Source organism: Lonchura striata, chromosome 18, assembly GCF_046129695.1.
Source record: "Lonchura striata isolate bLonStr1 chromosome 18, bLonStr1.mat, whole genome shotgun sequence".
NCBI lineage: Eukaryota > Metazoa > Chordata > Aves > Passeriformes > Estrildidae > Lonchura > Lonchura striata.
The window spans coordinates 9,789,910-9,808,026 of NC_134620.1; the positions used below are offsets into that span (position 1 = coordinate 9,789,910).

The 18,117-nt window shown below is 47.5% G+C and overlaps 1 protein-coding gene across 2 annotated transcripts in view; it reads right to left on the bottom strand.

Moving 5' to 3' along the window:
• The window catches only part of ULK1 (unc-51 like autophagy activating kinase 1), a 75,730-nt gene that overhangs the window by 6,552 nt on the left and 51,061 nt on the right, over positions 1-18,117 (bottom strand). For both annotated transcript variants that reach the window (XM_077787203.1, XM_021544458.3), the window contains exons 15-26: positions 17,774-17,834; positions 17,402-17,491; positions 13,337-13,462; positions 9,858-10,009; positions 8,953-9,036; positions 8,119-8,381; positions 7,382-7,566; positions 6,839-6,954; positions 6,181-6,324; positions 3,510-3,697; positions 780-958; positions 525-643 (exon numbers count right to left, since the gene is read on the bottom strand). In XM_077787203.1, coding sequence (XP_077643329.1) covers positions 525-643; positions 780-958; positions 3,510-3,697; positions 6,181-6,324; positions 6,839-6,954; positions 7,382-7,566; positions 8,119-8,381; positions 8,953-9,036; positions 9,858-10,009; positions 13,337-13,462; positions 17,402-17,491; positions 17,774-17,834 — 1,707 coding nt within the window. The remainder of the gene's footprint in view (positions 1-524; positions 644-779; positions 959-3,509; positions 3,698-6,180; positions 6,325-6,838; positions 6,955-7,381; positions 7,567-8,118; positions 8,382-8,952; positions 9,037-9,857; positions 10,010-13,336; positions 13,463-17,401; positions 17,492-17,773; positions 17,835-18,117) is intronic.

Consider the following 18,117-nt stretch of genomic DNA (forward strand, 5'->3'; position numbering starts at 1 on the left):
ATTTTCTTCTAATCAGTGACTCACAGCCAGCTCTCACCACAGCCAATCAGATGCAAATGTAAAGCTGTAATACCAGCAAAGAAGTAACTCTGGCATTACCAGTACTTCACTTCCTGTGTTTTTGTTTCACTTGAAAAATCATCGCTGCCAGGACGAGTCTCTATTTGCTGAGTAAGCACTTCCTAGGACATGCACTGTGTAATTAAGCTGAGCTTACATCAAGTACACATTAGCACCTAAGAGAGAGACATACAAGGAATCAGCTAAGATACATCCCCCCTTACAATTAGTGCTGAAGAGTCTCACAGAAGCCTGACAATAGCTCTGAGCCATAAGGTCTATGTGAAGAGAGGAACGTGCTCAGTGTGAATAAATATCCAGCTACACAAGGGGACAATTACAAATGAGCCCCCACCACTCTGGTGGAGTTCACACTCACTCCACCCCCTCCATACCCTCTGTGACACTTTTAATAGTTCCATTCCTGGTGAGTCCTTTGCCCCATGAGTGCAGCAGCCCTTTACCTTGCTTGACGGTGGAGGAGAGGCACAGCTTGCCAGCTTTGATCTGCTCTATGGCCATCTGCAGCCCTGAGGACAGAAGTTCTGCCACTTTCAGGTACAACACAAGCTGCTCTGCATAGCTGCAAAGAAAGCAGACAGATCAGTGTGACAGCAGCTTCATGTCCCCAGGAACTGTGGGGACACAAGGATGCGTGGGGTGGGAGGCAGCGACAGAAAACCTGGGAGAGGAGCAGCTAGCAGCTCTGCAGTCCTTACCTCCACTCCCGGCTCAGGAGGCTGATCTGGTCGGCCACCACGCTCTCCTGGAGCTGGTACTCAGATGTCACCGAGCTGCCCATGTCACTGGAGCTGCCCTTCAGAGCAGCGATTTCCATCACATAGTGCACGAAGGCCAGCGTGAAGCGCAGGCTGCGCAGGATGTCCGTGTGCTCTTGCTGTTGAAGGGATGCCAAGGGGGGGTTACAGGGAAAGCTGCTCACCTGAGCTGTGCCAGCAACCCACTGCAGCTCACAGAAACAACACCTCACCCCCAGACCCCCTTGCACCTTTGCCTTGGGCCAAACTCAGCCTGGAGCCTGCACCGCTTCCTCTTCCACAGTAACAGCAGCAAACAGTCCCAGCATAGAAATTTATAGACAGCTCCCTGGAGAAGCTGGTGAGGCTTTCTCTAAAATTACAAGCTCCCTTCCCAAGGAGCATCCCAGCACTGTGGGATTCTTTCAGAAGTCAGCCAGGAATGGGGAGAGACCATCTGCACCATAAGCCCAGCTCTTGTTCCCACTACAGCAATGCCAGTGTAGATTTCATGAGAGAGAAAACCTCCTACACCAAAAATACTGCCAATTAAGTGTCTCCCACCCTACATCCCAGTCTTCATCCCTCCCAGTTCAGTGCAGTGAGCTCTGGGTGAAGTTCTTTGAGGAGACAGCAAGGACAACCTTTTATCTGCAACTCCTGCCCAGCTGGTGAGGGAAGTGCTCACACCAAATGCTGTGGTCATTTCAGAGTAGTTTTTCCTCTGCTGTTACAGATCAAAGGGGATTATCCCGTTTCTGGGAAGCTGCATTGCTTAAGTCACTGCAAACAGTTCTGGGAAGTTAGTATTTGTGGAAAAACTGAATGCCTGTGGGTCTGCAAAGTGAATTGCTGCCTGGGTCATATGCCAACTTCATTGTCTGTACTCTGTTGAGAAGTGGGTAAGCTCTGGGTCTTCGGAGATTCACTGTCTCACTTCTCTCAAATGGGGTAAGGATGTTTCCTACATGAATTTACCAGGAAACCCCCATGCTCAAGGTCTGAGAGCTGCTTTCTTTCCTTCACTGGGCACTGGGCTGCTCTGACTATCTGGAACATGAATCTCTCCCTCCCACCACCTTGCTACCTGGACAGTCCAGTATGGTGAGGAAGTGTTATCTCCAACTTCCTCAATTTTCTTTAAAAGCAGAGGAGGAACTTGGAGATTAAGTAATTACCAAGTCATACAAGAAGTTTGTGGCAGAGCAGGAAACTGCTGAGATCTTGCAGGTCTCAGCCTCTTATCTCTTAACCCACAGGCAGTCCATACTCTGCCTACAGTCAGCTTCTGTTAACTGTGCTGGTATTTATGGCCTCATTTGCCATCACAAGTCTTCTGTAGCCATCTCTGTATTGTGTTTTTAGAGCACTGTAAAAGAAACTAAACCCCAAGCACCAGTATGGCTTGTCTGCACCTAAAGAAACTTTCACAAAAGGCAGAACCACCCATCTGAATGCAAATGTGTTGCTCAAGATAAACAAGGGCACCTAAGCAGTGAGACCTCAGCGCCCTGAAAGATGAGCAGAAACCAGAAAACCTGCCAGGTTTGCATTCTGGCCAACTCCACAGAGCACAAGAGGGTCTTAAAATCTGCTGTAAAGTATTTGTGACATGCAAACAGATTACTGTGCTCAGCAGAAACGTCAACTGAAGCCAAATGACTCATTATAGCCAGAGAAGCTGAGTGCTGTTCCAAGATCAACTAATACTTCCTTAGAACACTTCTCTTCAGACCAGCATCTGAAGTGGTGGGAGCTGGCAAGGCCCCAAACTTCTGTCACCTCACCCAGGTAGGATGTTCAGTTAAACTGACTGCTGTAGTGATCACATCACTGCTGGAAGTCTTTGCCCTGTGACTTTACAGGTAATGAAGCCAACAAATGCAATCCAATGCAGAACTGACAGAAAGAAAGAGCTCAACAATATCTGAAGTAGAAGAGCAAACCCACATCCTTAGAACAATGCGTGCATATCTCTCTTGGTATCTTGGGGTTTTCAGCGACACCAGCAAGTGTCAGACACAAAAAGCCTTCTCCAGTCCCAGACAGCCCAAGGAAGTATCACAAGCAGAGCCAAAAGCGTGACTGAATCTGCCTCCCACCTCCACTGCAAACGGGCAGCCTGACCTACATTTCAAATATAACTCAGCTATAACAGCATTTGCTCTGCTTCAGCCTGCAGAGAAGGGGAGCCTGGCAGCCTTTCAGCTCCTCAATCTGGTTCAGCTCTTCTGGTGCAGAACACAGTGTCCCCCTACCCCCAGCAGGAACAGAAGTGTCAGGTTTACTTTGTTTTCAGACCCTTTCAGCAGAGACCATATCACTGCTGACTCCCCAGGTGCACCAGGCAGGCACCTGACACACTGAGCTACTCATGTTCTCAGTCAGCCAGTACTAATGCTGAGCCTTTTAAAAAAGGAGAGCCCCAAAGCAGACAGGTTGGCTTCAGAGGCCCTTAATACAGAATGCATTGGATAACTGATCTTCCAAGCTGCAATTTCAACTTTGGGAATGGGGAATTTTAACCCCAGTCATGGGCTGTAACATTGACTAAAGGGCTTGGTGCTAAATATGCCCTGGGCTTTCTGAACACTTCACTGGCCTTGCTCTTTGCTGTATTGTTTGCTCCACCTCTGGAAGCAAAGCATGAATTTGCTTTACTTTTATTCCCCTGGGATACACCATACCCACCTCCATGAGCGTCTCTTCGGGCAGCTCTGGTGCCTCAAAGGTAACAACACCTTCCAGGTTGGCAGTGATGGGATCAGCAAAAGTGTACCGGAGACTCGAGGGGCCCTCCAGAGCCTCCCCAGCAGCTCCCACTGCCAAGTGCCTCCCACTGAAGGAGCCTCCAGAACTGAGAGAGCTGGAAGACCCCACTGTGAAGAAAAACAGACAAAGGAATTAACTGGAGGTATTAATAGCAGGTCAGGCAGACATTCCTCATGCAGAAGAGAGAATTCTGTAGGATTCAGGATCCTGGATCTGACAGGAGCCAGCAAGAGGTACTTGGGAGGAAGATGCAAAGACTCTGGATGCAGAACAATCACTCCCCACCATAAGCTCCTCAGTGACTCAGGCATACCCGCTGACAAGCTCAAGCAGATTTAAGAACGACGATCATTTACGGAGACAATTCAGAAGAAATTCTTTTCCCTTTTTTTGGCTAAACCTTTTTGAATCCTGCCACAATATCTTGGGCTGATCTTTATCATACACTGTCATAGTGTAATGAACTTCCCCACCATGGAGCAGCACAGTTTGAACCCTGGCTCCCTGCCTTTTTGCTATTACCATCACTGAATGAGCACTCTGGTCAGTGATGGTTCTAGAACACCCTGTATGCAAGCCAGGAGATTTTTCATTAAATGCCCTGTACTTTTGCTTTCCCTCTTTACAAATAAGAGGCTGGGCAGACAATGAGTGACAGCTGAGTCAAGACCCTAACCCCAGGGTTCTGGAGACCCTGTAGGTATGGTGTCCATCAGACAATTCCCCCACCATCAGCTTCTCCCCTTCTTGACCACTGAATTCACCCTAAAAGGACAAAAGGAGATTTTGTCTCACAATACATCCACCACTTCCAGAGGCTTTCCCACCCCGAGACACTGCCACAGAGGGAAACACTCTGTCTGATGGGGGATGCCAGTACCAGCTCCAACACTGCTAACTGTACCCAGGTGGTATTCTCCACTCTCACTGGTCCTTTGGAGGAAGATGTTAGTCTTCTAACCACAGGTTTAATTTACTGCCCTACCCTGCCTTCAAAAGGTTCAGCAATATAATAATGCACAACTGATCTGCTGAGAGACACAGCCTCTTTTCCTCCCAAAAACCTTCTTCATGTTGTGAGCAATGCTTCAAAGCCAAGTGAATCATCAAAGACAGGCAGAATATTTCCAGTTCCCTCAGAGACAGGAGAGAGAGGACCTACAATATCACATTCTGGATGCCCTGTAATTCCAAGAAGCTGTTTGCAGAAATTGTTAGGATGATTCACAGAAAGGCTCTGCCTTTAGTACTGTCCTTACTCATGGCTTGTGCAAGCACTTGGGGTGAAAAGTTTCCCCTTTCCACCATTAACTTTGTGCATTAACTATAACATGAGGAGTTCCTGCACAGGCACTAATAAACAAAGCTTGTCCTGCATCATTGCTTTGGTCACCCTGACCTAACACTGTGTGTGCTGCAGGTTCACTTTCAACAGCCTCCTATTCCAGGCCTCCCATCTGACATGCTGACTGTTGGGCAGACCCTTGAGCACCTGAGTATTAACCTGCTAAAACCTGGTGCTTGGATCTGCTTCCAGGTTGCTATTATCCCTGAAAAGCAACACAGAAAGTCTGAATCCTGAAATCCATCACATTGCAGTAGTAGCTGGAGGCTGAACCCAGGACAGTAACCCCACTGTGCTACAGGCACCTCATACAGTTTTTAAGTCTTAAAGCTCACTCTCCAAATAAATGAGACAAAGAAAAAATTGTGGTTACAATCTGCCAGGCAATCAAAAACATGAGTGGTTTTAGTTAGGATGGAAATGCAAGTTATACACAAGAACCGAGCCCACATGTACCCCCATCCCAGTCAAGCAGCCTATTCATGGTCACATCCAAACTTTCCCTGCAGTAATTGAGAACAGAGTCAAGTACATTACAGCCAAGACAAAAAAGCAAACAAGCCAAATATGCAAATCAAAACGTGTCCAAATATTTTCTTAAACTGAGCATAGACTCCAACTCCCAGACACTCTGTCCCAAAAGGGCCAATCACCACAGCCTCACCTGCTGGCTGACAAGGCCAGAGCACTGGTGTCTCACAAGGAGCATCTGCCAAGCAGGAGTGCATCTCCCCATCTCCTACCTAAACAGCTCAGAGCATAAGTAACACCTCTAATAGTTTTGCACACAGAGCCCTCCTGGCCCTTTCCCAACAGTCCTTGTGCATGGAAATTGTTGGGCACAGATAGTCACACTCATCTTTTATAGCTCATCCAAAACCCACGGGGAGAACAATCAGAACACAACACAATCTTTACATTTGTTGACTTCTCAGAAACAGTGGTTCTGTGAACAGCTGCCGCACTATTCCTGAAGCAGAGAACAATAAAGTAACAGTTTGCCTGTCTCTTACAATACTGGAAAACCACTCTCTGACACTAATGCCAGAGCAAACAGTCAGCAGCAATGACTGGGGTTGGCAGGAGCCAGCACTAGAACCTCAAAGGTGCTGAGACCAGCTGAGCTCTTCAAATTGCTCTGAGCAGCCTTCTGCCATCACCAGTGCCCTGCAGCAAGGAATGCAACACATCTCTCTGCCCCCAGGCATTCCCACTGGAACAGGCAGGTAGGTATCGGCCCTTTACCTGAAAACATCCTGGTCCTCGTGGTCTGTGGGGGGGTTGTTCCACTGGGAGGGGATCCGACAGTAAAAATCACTGGGGATGGGCTGGCAGAGCCCCCAGCCCGGGCACCAGAGTGCAGGGTCCCTCCGAAAGCACCTGAGGGAGCTGGGGAGACAGTTGAAAGGTGCAGACCGGCATTACAGGAAGGTCACTCAGAGCACGGGCGGTGTTCCTGCAGACTCTCCTGGGACACACTGGGTGCCAGCACAGCCCAGTGAGGCACCCCCAGCACCACGGGCGCCAGGACAGAGCCTGGGCAGTGCCAGCCGCTGCTGCAGCTGCTCTCCCTCCTCGCTGCCTGGCCTGCACGCCCAGAACACCCACCCCTGCAGAGCCATTCACACTGAGCCGCCTGGCACCAAGCCGCCGCTTCCACAGGTCATCGCACTCAGAAACAGCCAAAAGAGGAAGCCCTGCCTACAAAAATCACAGCACTACCCAGCAGCTGCACAGCACACACAGCCCACAGAGCAGGGGAAAGCAAACACCACTGCACTCCTCACACACGGCGCTTCCTGTGCCAAGAGCCACCGGCAAAGCAGCCTCCCATCTGCAGGAGGGGTGTAGGCAAACCCCAACCCAGGACACCCTGCCAGATCTGCCTGGCCTCCTCACCTACCTGCAATTTCCATTGGCTTCTCATTGTTCAGGCTGTCGCTGCTGCCAGCTTCCGAGATCTGTGCCCCAAAGGCTGCCTTCAGAAGCAGGTCGGTGAGTCTGCCAGTGCTCAGAGATCTAAAAAGAGTACATACAACATGATGCTGAAAGTCAACAGGTGCTAGGTGTCAGCTAACTTCACTTCTTTGTGCTATTCCTGCTCCACAGCCACTTAACACTACACAGTAAACAGTCTGGAGCTGAAAAAAACTCTTTCACCAGAGCATCTGAAGCACCTCCTGCTACTTGTAGAAAGCACAAAACTATCATGACTAACTGCAGTAATGCAAGTCCTTACTACATTAATACAACTCAATTTGTTTTTGTTGAAAATAATGAAAATTAGTATCAGAGGACTCCTCCAGAACACTGGTGCTAGCAGATAACTACACAATGTTTACAGATGCCTCACTACAACTTCATCATCAGCTGGGGTTTGAAATTTGCCCCATCTGTCCTGCATTGAGGAGTGAAGCACCACTGTATGAAGCAGACTGCAGCTCACCTGCCCTTGATCTCTTCCACAGGCCTCAATCCCAACCCAGTTTGCTGGCAGTGGAAATGACCCATCTCCTTTAGATCTGGCAAGGTCTTGTTCCGGGTCGGAGTCATCATGACCCCCTGATGGGCCAACAGGGTGAGGAGATTCTGGGAACTTGGGGTTTTGGGAAACTCAAATGGGGACACAGCCTAAGAAGAACAGAAAGAACAGAGATCTGTATTTAAAAGAAAGGAGGAAGGCTCTTCATTTGTTTATCAAAATTAAACTGTTTAATAACCTGCCTGAAATAAGGGTGGAAATCCCACCCTGAAGTTACTTGTCTCTAATCCCAGAAAGGCTAAAAGGAAAGGACAACAAACTGCTGAGAATTTTGCAAGCAGAGGAAATGCTGTCACAGTGCCTACTCCCCATGAGGCCCAGGACTGTCTAGCTGCTGGCTCTACTGGGGATTCCTGCTGGACACACTTGTGTCACAGCTGGGTCATCATGTCCCCACCAGCCAGTCACTCTGGCCATTAGGGCAGCTCCTTTCCCAGGCTCTGCTGAGCACTGCTGCCAGGGCAGAGCTGCCCATGGAAAGCAGGACACCACCCCATTTCACACAGATCACTGCACAGCCCTCACAGGATAGGAGCAAATGCTGATAAATCCAGGTCAGAGTTATCTGCTCCTGCAGCAGCTCATGCCCAGATCACCCAGAATATCAAGCTGTGAGAGGCCCAAAAGACTCCTGGGCACACCTTTGTAGGGGAGCCCACTATTGTTGGCAAAGGGCTTCTCTGCATGAACTCGGAGAGCTTTGGTGAGGACCGGAGCTGCCGGCAGTGCTGCAGGCCATGGATCTGCAGAGGCTGGCTGACTGGGGTATGACCAAAGTGAGCAACAAGAGGATCAGAGTGCTGCTTGGTTATCTTCTGCCTGCAGGAATGCAAATCCGACAGGTTGGGAGCACTGTGGAGCCGAGAGCCCATCCCTCGAGGAGACTGTTCGGGCACCAAGGAACCTGGAGGGCACAGAGTGACAAACCACATCACTGCCTGGTTCTAACAAAGAGAGACAGCCTGATCCCAGGAGCCACAGCTCAAACAGATCGAAACCTTCTATGGCTAAGCATGGTACTGAGCAGAGCCTGCCAGGCCTGGTTATGCTTTGAGTCTGTGGGAGGATGAGATATGAACAACAGGGAAATAGAAGTGCAGCTTCTTTCTTTCATTGCCGCCCATTCAGAGACACAAACCCTGACTGTCAGAGCTCAGCAGCAAGGAAATTATACATCAAGAAGGCCTCTTGGCAGAGTAGGTGTTAGAGGTTTTGAGATGCTTTTCCTTCACTCAATCCATTGGCTTCTAAGTCCCAAATTTGAGATTTTTGCAACACTGGGTCTGTCAGCACTGGAAGATGCTGGTTGACAGGATGTGAATGAAACAACCCCAACTCCCACCAGCACACAGAGATCCTGGCTGGCCAAACATCCAGAGAAGGTGCTGAAGCAACCAGCCCAACCTAGAATACCATGAGACTACAGTTCTGGCTTTATCCATAGGAATAACGAAGAAAGGCAAGGACTGACGCACCGGCAGCAGGAACACGGCTTCTCACTTCTGCTCCAAGAGAAGATGGGGTAACAGTCTGGCTGGGCTGCTCTGGGATTGTTCCAACTGTGAGGGAATGAAATAAAAAAGAAGTTAATTCAGTATTAAGTTTTCATAGGCAAGAACAGCACTGTGCACCACCTGTTTATAGAAAGATGCCAATTATCTCTTCCATCTTCTCAGCCCTAGCTGTGTGGTGAAGATCATGAACTCCTGTAAAAGGAGGTAAAAAAACCTCTGCCTGGTATTAGTTTAGCAAGTTTTAGTCTGACTTTGCAGTGATATTAGTTCAGAGGAATAGAATATGAATATTCTGTATTTCCCCATAAGCAGAGACTAATAAATACAGGATCAAAGACACCAGGGATATAAAACAGCTCATTATATCAGCCTGTTCCTTTACAGAAAACAGAAAATTGCATCCATTGCACATTGGGATTTCTCTCGTCTCTTTCCACTTGAATTGCTTGTTAGCATCTAGATCAGGCTACCAGATACTCAGCCAAAACTTTTCAGTCTGGAAGTTCAAGCCCTTTGAAAGCTGGTCAGAATTTGTTTTGATGATAATTGGCTTACATTTGCTCTCATCCCAACCCGAGCCAGTAAAAAGATACTTTGCACTTACAGATGCCCTCTTCTGAGGGCAGCAAAATGTTTGATGCAAGCACCAAAGCACAGCTTGCCTGTCCTGGGGCTAACAGGTATTTTTCTCTCCGTTTTACTGAGGTCAAAACACTTGTCAAATCATCTGTGGAGAAGAGCCACAGGGGAACACAACAATCTGAATTCTCTACTACCTGGCAGCTACAGGTGGTCAAACCCCTCCTCTTTATAGGAAAGAGGCAAATGATTTTATTAGGACAGCAACGTGCCAGCTGCCATCTTACCTTGTGGTGATGGCATAAACGGCTTGGCACCACCAAAGGAGAGCTTTTTAGTGCTGGGCATGGATCCATGCTCTCCTGGATAAGGAGGGGAAGCACCAGATTTGGGAAAACCAAGAGGACTTGTACTGCTGGACCTCCGGACCGTGGCAGACCTTACAGGAAACAAGAGCAGCACACAGGTCACTCCAGAGGCCAATCCAGAAGAGGAAGGAGAACAGCATCACACAGCACACACACAGTTACTCCCACAAAAGCAGAGCTTCAGGACTGTTTATCCTGGATCAAAATCCCACTGTTCTAGGACTAGACCAAAACAGATTAAGATGATAATCCTTGTTCTCAAGAGTTTCAAAATTAAAAGAACAATTGAGGTTAGCTTAGCTGTAAACAGGAGAGTCATTTTTCAGAGACATTTCAGATGCTTGCAGGTATATCTATATCAATAATGAACAAGACAGTTTCTTATCTTGCCATGTCCAAGATGTTTATTGTAGGCAGTGTCTCTAGAATACCCTGAGAAGGCTTTTTTCAAGTGTGCCTCCTGTGCTGAGCCACTTGCCCTTCAGTCACAGCAGCCTTTAGGCAGAAAGCTCTGTGCTCAATGCTGAGGTAAAGTGTGCCAAGGCACTGCCCTGCAGCAGAGCTTGGACTCAAATCAGGAGCTACAGAGCAAAACACAACAGTGTTTGGCTGTCAGATCTGAAACAATTCACAGCTACCCAGTGGAATTTGGGTTTTTGGGCTGGAAAGTCAGAATTGCTTGTATAAACTCCTTCAACTCCTTGTGAAGGCTCAACTTAGGGAGTTCAAATTAATTTGTAAAGCCCACACATACAGGAGCCTTTAGTATTACCCAATGCTAAAATGAAACAGAAGAGGAAACTAGTGGGAAAGTGAGTACATTCACACCATCAGTCTGGAGAGAGACAGGATTACTGCATATCAATTAATTATTTCTCAATATGTGAATCTTTTCACCATCATTAAGAACACACAACCCAAATTGCAATACCATTCTGCCTCTGCAGGCTCCTTCAAGACTCCTATTATACTCCTCTACAGGAGAAAATCTTTACATCAAGTCCTTCATTCTATTCTCAATTTGGAAACATTTTTTCTCTTGTTACAAGAACATTAGTCTCAACCAGTAGGTGGTTTTCTGGACAGGAATCAATAACTGCTGACAAAAAACCCTCCTTGCTTGAGCCACTGAAGGATGCTGTCACTAAGGTATCCTGCCTCCTCTGCCAGGGATGCTGCATTTAACTGTCCTCATGTATCTGAACAGAAGGAACAAAGGATGTGGGTTTCAGGACTGGCAAAATCATCCTGATGAACTGTCAGTAAACCTACAGAACAACACTTCAAGGCATATATTTCTTTATGTCACATTTCAGAAAATAAATACATTTAAAAAAATAAATCTATTTCAGTAGTTGAGGTGGTTGAGTAGTTGATCTGCCAACCTCCCTGCCCCTATTCAATGTGTTACCACATTCTGCATGCAAGTAAATCTATGCTACAGTCACATGCTTGGTAAAAAGGAAATACTTGGAAATTTTAACCTAAAAATCACTACTCTTCAGGTTGCTCCAGATTCAGAGGCTAATGCTCATCAAGTGCCTGGCCCTGAAGCCAAATGAATTTCCAAAGAGAAAGGTGAGAAGATACCTAAATATTCAGTGGCAGACAGTATTGCCCTGGCATGTTTTTAATTCTCCAGACCATGAGCCATGCAGAAAGCTGAATTTTATCTATCAGGAACTTGCAGAAGAAAACCACCAGGTGACTGCTGCTGCTGGAAGATGTGGAATGTCAAATGTCACCCTGTGAGACCCGGGGTAAGCCAGCAGAGGAGCAGGACAGGTGATGTGGCCAGAGGCACACCTCAGCAAACCACACATCTGTCCACCAGCACAGCAGTTACAGGGCACACAGCAGCCAGTCGGGTGACAGGGGGACACTTCTCAGGCACCAGAGTGTACGTCAAGGTTTGCAATCAGATGACTCAGCACCAACAGCTGGTTTGATAAACCTGATGGAAAAGTGGCATCACACACTAAATGCCTGGTGGAGTTTTCTCCTGCCATTCCTGAAGGGTGTCTACTGAACCTGCTGATTAGAGGAAGTGATGGCCAGAGATAAGTATGGCTTCCTGGGGCAGAAAAAACATGACGCCAGAGATGCTGAGAAGATGCTAAAAGCAGCCTGTGAGTCACCCTGATTGGGCCCATTCCTCGAGTTCCTCTGCAGGGACATGACAATCTCAGCATTACACAGAGGTGACTAAAAGGAGCAAAACATAGCAGTTTGCTCCCTGGCTGCAGCTGTGGGCTGTGAGCCCCAACTCAGCAGCCCATCACCAGCTCAGGGGCTGGCACAGCACCTTCTCCAGAGCTCTCTCTTGATACCTCACAGGGATAACCAGGACTCTTGTGAGGTCCAACACCAACAGCACCCACAAGTTTTGCTGTCAAAAACATAAGGCACATAGGAAGCAGGACAGAGTTCACCACAAAACCTGCCACACACTCAAAAAAGTTAACATTAAAAAAAAAGTATTAAAATTACAGTGGCACAGACCAAGTCTTCTGCTAATCCTTATCCTTGATCAGTATCAGCATATCATGTCTCTACTTTTGGGTCCACTTCAAATAAGCCTCATCCTGAATTAGGCTGGCTGGAGCCCAAACAGGCTGACATAGGTATTAACCTACTTTCGAAATCTAAACTTTAACTAATCCAGACACCAACACAACTCATCCTAGAAAAGACATGACACCTCTTAGACACTTCTATTTGAGCACAAGCTCCTTAAGATCCTATGCTGGTCTCCTTCCCATCCGTCTATGACCTGGGCTGCTGCTGCCAGCCAGCAATCATATGTGAGAAGAGACAGAAGCCCTACATGTCTTGGATGTACCAGGCATTACCTCTGCACTCAGGTCAGCTGTCTGCTGCAGACTTGGCGTCAGGGTCTTCCTGACAGCCTTCAGAAAACATGCTCTGCCTCACGGGTTTAAATTGCTCATGATTTACTCAGTCCTGGCTGCATAACCACATTAATATGCAACTCGTGCACAACACATCATCTATGGCGTGACTGGCTACAGGAACCAATTAAGGTAAAGTCAGGTAGGTTCTGTACCCCCATCAATTTTAGTTGTTTATCTCAAATTTTCCTTTTAAAAAGGCATCTGCCAGATGGATGGTTCTCTCTGTCTGGACACTTGGATGCCCAATCCATAGCTGGCATGGGAAAAGCTGTCAGACTCAAAGTGGCTCAGCCTTCACTCTGAGCTGACAGGAACCTTCCCACATAAAAGCACACAGGCAAAACTGACAGTGCTAACAAATAAATCTCAACACCACCACAAAATCGCCCCAAAACACACCCCTACAGCGAGGGGGAGAGCCCAACACCCAGGGAAATTTATAGAGGTACAGAAAGAGCCCCTGGTCCCAGCCCCAGCACTTACCGGGGAGAGGAGAATGGATTGGGAGACTGCAGGTTCTGCTCAATCCGACGGTAGTTGTGGATTTGTGTGGGGACTGGGATGGGCACGGAGTGGCCGTACTTGCTGCTGGAAAACTGCCCTGGCCGGCTGTGGAAAGGAGACACACAGAGACAACCTCCTGTGAGGGCTGGGCCTTCCACCAGCTAATTGGAGATTTTATCTTCATGAAGCAACTGCACGCAGGGAGCGTCCCCTGGGCTGCTCTGGGGCTGTGGGTTTGGACCAGCAGGTGGTTCAGAGTCATATCAAAGGGAAGTGGCACCACACATCTCCTGAAAACAGGCACCTTTCCTCCAGCACCATTCCCACCCACAGCCTGCTGTTAAAACATACACTCAAGCACACCACTCCCTCCAGGAAAACCAGAGCCCTGCTATTTCAGGCCATGGCTGGCCTAGTTTCCAACAGCTCAGATCCACAGCCAAGCAGACAGCACTGAGCAGGGGCTCAGCATCCCTGGCTCACAGAGGACACCAGCACAGACTGTGCTGACAAGAGCTGCCTGTGGCTGACTCATGCACAGGCACTGCTGCAGCCACGGCATCCCCGTGGAAGTCTCACACCACGAAGGGAATGTCATGGTGTAGATCAAGAGTATTGGCAAGTTAACTACAGGGTGGAGAAGGCAACTCAGGAGAGAATAAATTTGAGGGACAGGAGCTGGTATCTACATACCCATCAAGGACAAGATAGAATACCACACACACAAAATGGGACAAGTCCATTCTGCAAATTTCAGGCTCCCTCCATCCAAGCAGGTTAACTGGCTCACGTCTGATACCTGTTCCCCCAGGTTACTCTTGGCCTCTCCACCAGGCTACACATGAACCACGCTGTACAAAACCCATGCAAATACCACATTTAACTAAGTACCTGCCTAAAGTCTTTTCCCAAAGGCCCCAGAATTCTAGGATTAATTGCCACGGCAAAGCTATTTACAACTGCCAACACCAATTGCAGGGATGTTGAACAATTACAGGAAGATCTTATTGGTAATGAAGGCTTTTGCAGTCTCCTTTGTTGTCAAGTGAGGACACACACCTGGGTTTGCCCCTGACAAGATGGAAGCATCACTCCTTGGGGTCTAGCACTTGGAATGGAAATATTTTACATGACATGAAGGGATATACTTAATTCAGCAAGAACACACGTGTACTCGGGGGAAGAAAGAAGGGTTTGTGACTTATTTGGCCGTTCAAAGCATCCCATTACCAGAATTTCTGTTTTGAGGAAGGTCATAGCATTCTGTGGTTTATGGTGACAGCACTGAACAAAGGTGAGCTGCAGTAAAGTGTCTGCAGATCCTCACACAGTGCATGTGAAGACACTCCTCCATCACAGGAGAGCCAAATAACTGGAAGAGATCTTTCATCAAGGCTGAATGATCAAATGATTCCAAACTTTTCATTCCTCTCTCCACCTTCTGAAGTTCTATATATTCTTCCTTGTGTGCTCTTATTTTTTCCACCAAGAAAACAGACTCTTAATTTCCTATTTGTCTCCAAAAGGCAGCATGGATGCCTTGATTCTTCACTGACACAATAAAATAAAGGCGTTCAAGGTTTCCAGTAGCTCAGCAAAAAGGTGAGGTCTTGATGTATCTGCCTTCCATGAATATAAAACATAGTGTTGTGACAGACATAAACAAAACAAAGCTTTTGCAAGAAATCTGAAGGTTCACGTGAAACCCTGTGCTCACTTTGAACATACATCCAAAATGGTATCTTTTCTACCTGGTCAAAATTCTTTATCAGAAAATAAATTCTTGGGTAAGAGGATTCTCTCTTCTCCCCAAGAGTTATATCAAGTCCTTATTTCCTTCACATGGTGCAAGTTGCAAAGGAAATTATCCAAATGAGGTGATATACACTTAAACCTGCTAAATAGCCTCAAGCCCTAAAGAATGCAATTGACAATAAACCTGCAAAGTCCAAGAGATAAAGCTGGGACAGGGAGTTTAACTACTTGGCAGTAATTAAAAGCTCTTTGAAAACAGTATTAAATCTAGTGCTGTGGGGTGCATCCAAGGAATTACCTTTCATTAGACTTACTAAGCATCTTCAATGAAGCGTTAAAAAAAAAAAAGAATTAAAAAAAAGGATCAATTATTGGCATGTTTTAACTCTGCCCAGTTCTTAAACTCTTAATTAAGAGCAAGGAGAGCTGTCAGTGTACCAAGACATCCTGTGGAAAACCCACTGCGGGCCACTCTGAAACAGCCCTTGCTTTCTGTCCCAGATGGACTGCAGCCAGCATTGCTTGCTAGCCTGGGGCCACACATGGAAGGGAGAACTGCTGCATCCAAGTGAGCACAGGAAAGAGGGAAAATCCGGACTCCCCTGCACCAGTGGAGCCAAATGCTGAACCAACAGGTCTCGTGCACTTCCCCACCAGGGAAGGGCACTAAAACCCAGTGAGGGCACACCTGGGTGGCACCAGTTCTGAGCACCTTCAGGGGACAGTCCAGAGCATGCTTTATCCTCTGGACTCAGAGTGATTGCTCCAATCCTTCATTACTGATGTCTTACTTCCCATCCTGAACAGCACAGAAATAAGCTTTTCAGTGTTACTTCAAGGCAGACAGAAAAGTGGGAAGTAGCACTAGAGGGTTTGGCCTCTGCTCCACAGAAGCTGCTGGGAAGGAGTAGGAAAGACCAAGAGAATTAAAACATGTTCAGATCAAAGCCTCTGGCATTGACTGGCCACCCTGGGATCCACTAGAAAATGATGAGACCAGTTTGGTGAACAGTGAGAAGTGTGCAGCATTTGTGTCAACTTCCCTGAATTTCTCCTCACTGCTGCCCAAGGCCAAATCCTTTAACAGAGACTGATCTCCAGAATGCAAAGGAATCAGTTAAGGAATAAGCTGTTAAAAAGCTTAGCAGGCCATGGCATAAGAAGCCTCATGCAATTAAACTCCACACTGTGGTACACGCTTGCCAATTAATCTGATCACGTCAGTGAGGCTCTGAGCTATATTATCCTCTGTTAAATTTGTATGCTTTGAGGCTATGTTTTGTCATTTTCTGGGCTCTGTTCATGTGACAAATGTGTTCAACAAACAGCCTGGGACTATATTTTCTTCTTAAAAAAGATTTTAGGGTCATCCATCTCCCAGTGTGAAATCCCCTTAAACCATCCTCCCCTGACAGGTGCCATATTGACAGAACAGAAGATGAAAGCTGTCCTGCTTCCCCAGCAGGCAAGAACAAGATGGGAAGCAACACGAGCAGTTCCCTGCAAACTAAGCACATACCCTAAAGCTTCAGGCCCAGAGTCAAGGGGATCACCTTCCAGAGACCATTAACACCTTCGGAACACAAAAGTGCCAGGCCCCACTGGGCAGCTGGTACTGTTACGTGTGGGCAGCTGTCACCTACAACACTTCTAAAGGCCAAAACTGAGTGTAGAGCAACTGGTTTAGTTGGAATAAAACCCACGACCATGTCTCTTTGCACATGCTCCTCCTACTCCTGCATCCCTCATTAGTAAACAAGGTCCAGTATCAGCATTACTTTCTAGAGACACAGCGCAAGGAGCTTTTCAACAAACCACAAACAACTAAGCAGGCCCTCATCTGTCCTTCAACAACGAGGGGAGATGAGCAACACTCCCCCACACCTGTCCAGTAAATTAGAATTAGAAACAAGAGTCTTTAGCTGGAATTCTCCCCACCTCTGAGGGCTGGACACTGGGGGGATGAGCAGCACATACGTGCCAGCAGAGCACATTTACCTTCTGCTTGAGAACAATCCTTGCCCCTCAGGGAACAGAGTTAATTCCACCTCTCCTGTGTTCTCTCCTAGCCCCTCCTGAGAGCCAGAAGAGGGAGAGACAGGCTCAGTAGTTGGGATTGATCAGTGCCCAAGGCTGGGGAGTTTCTACTGGGTGTTTCTTGTTACCCATTAATTAAGAGGAGAGATGTGGATCTTGCCCAGCACACTAGAGCAGTAAAATCCCCCCTGGAAGTCAGTGGGAGTTGGATTATTCAGTGTTGCACAGACACCACCAAACAGTTTTTCTTACCCGGATGGGCTTGGAGAACTGCTGTATGGGGGTGATGGAGATGGTGTCCTCCCTTGGCTTTCCAAGCCTGCTGAAGTCACCAGGGAACTCCTGAGGAAAACAGAAACTCAGCTGTCAGAGCCTGGGAACCAACCTTCTCTCCCTCCTACAAAGCACAGCAACAGAGCCATGTCTGCCCAGCAGCTCTGGGGACTGTCATCCTTGCTCCAACCATATGAAACTGAAAATGGTCAGAACCAGGCAGGTGACAGACACCCCTGAAAAAAAGGCTAACTCAGGAACATCTTCCCTCCCATCCACCAGAACCCCACAGTCCCAAGCACACAGCAGGCTCCAGTGGCTGGACAGCTTCAGGTGCCATGCTGGTCTTACCCACTGTACATCAAGCTGTCCTGGATTGGTTTCCCTCCTGCAGCCTCAGCAGCTAAATCACCTGATGAACATGAAAGCACAAAAATAGATTAATTAAAGATAATTTTCTTTAAGTTTTTATACATTCATAGCAACTGAGATTTTGTGTAGAATTTCCTGCTCTTCCGAGCCCTGCTGAGTTGTTCCTGAAGTCAGTGTTTTGCAAACCACATGTGGGCTGAAGCTGAAGTTCATGGTGGATGCTGCTAATCCTTACACCCTGAAGTTGTGGAAAATTTAGGCCAAAAGCAAGTCCTCTTGGAAGGGGGCTTGGCAATCCTGACAATCATTTGAGGCAACAGGTC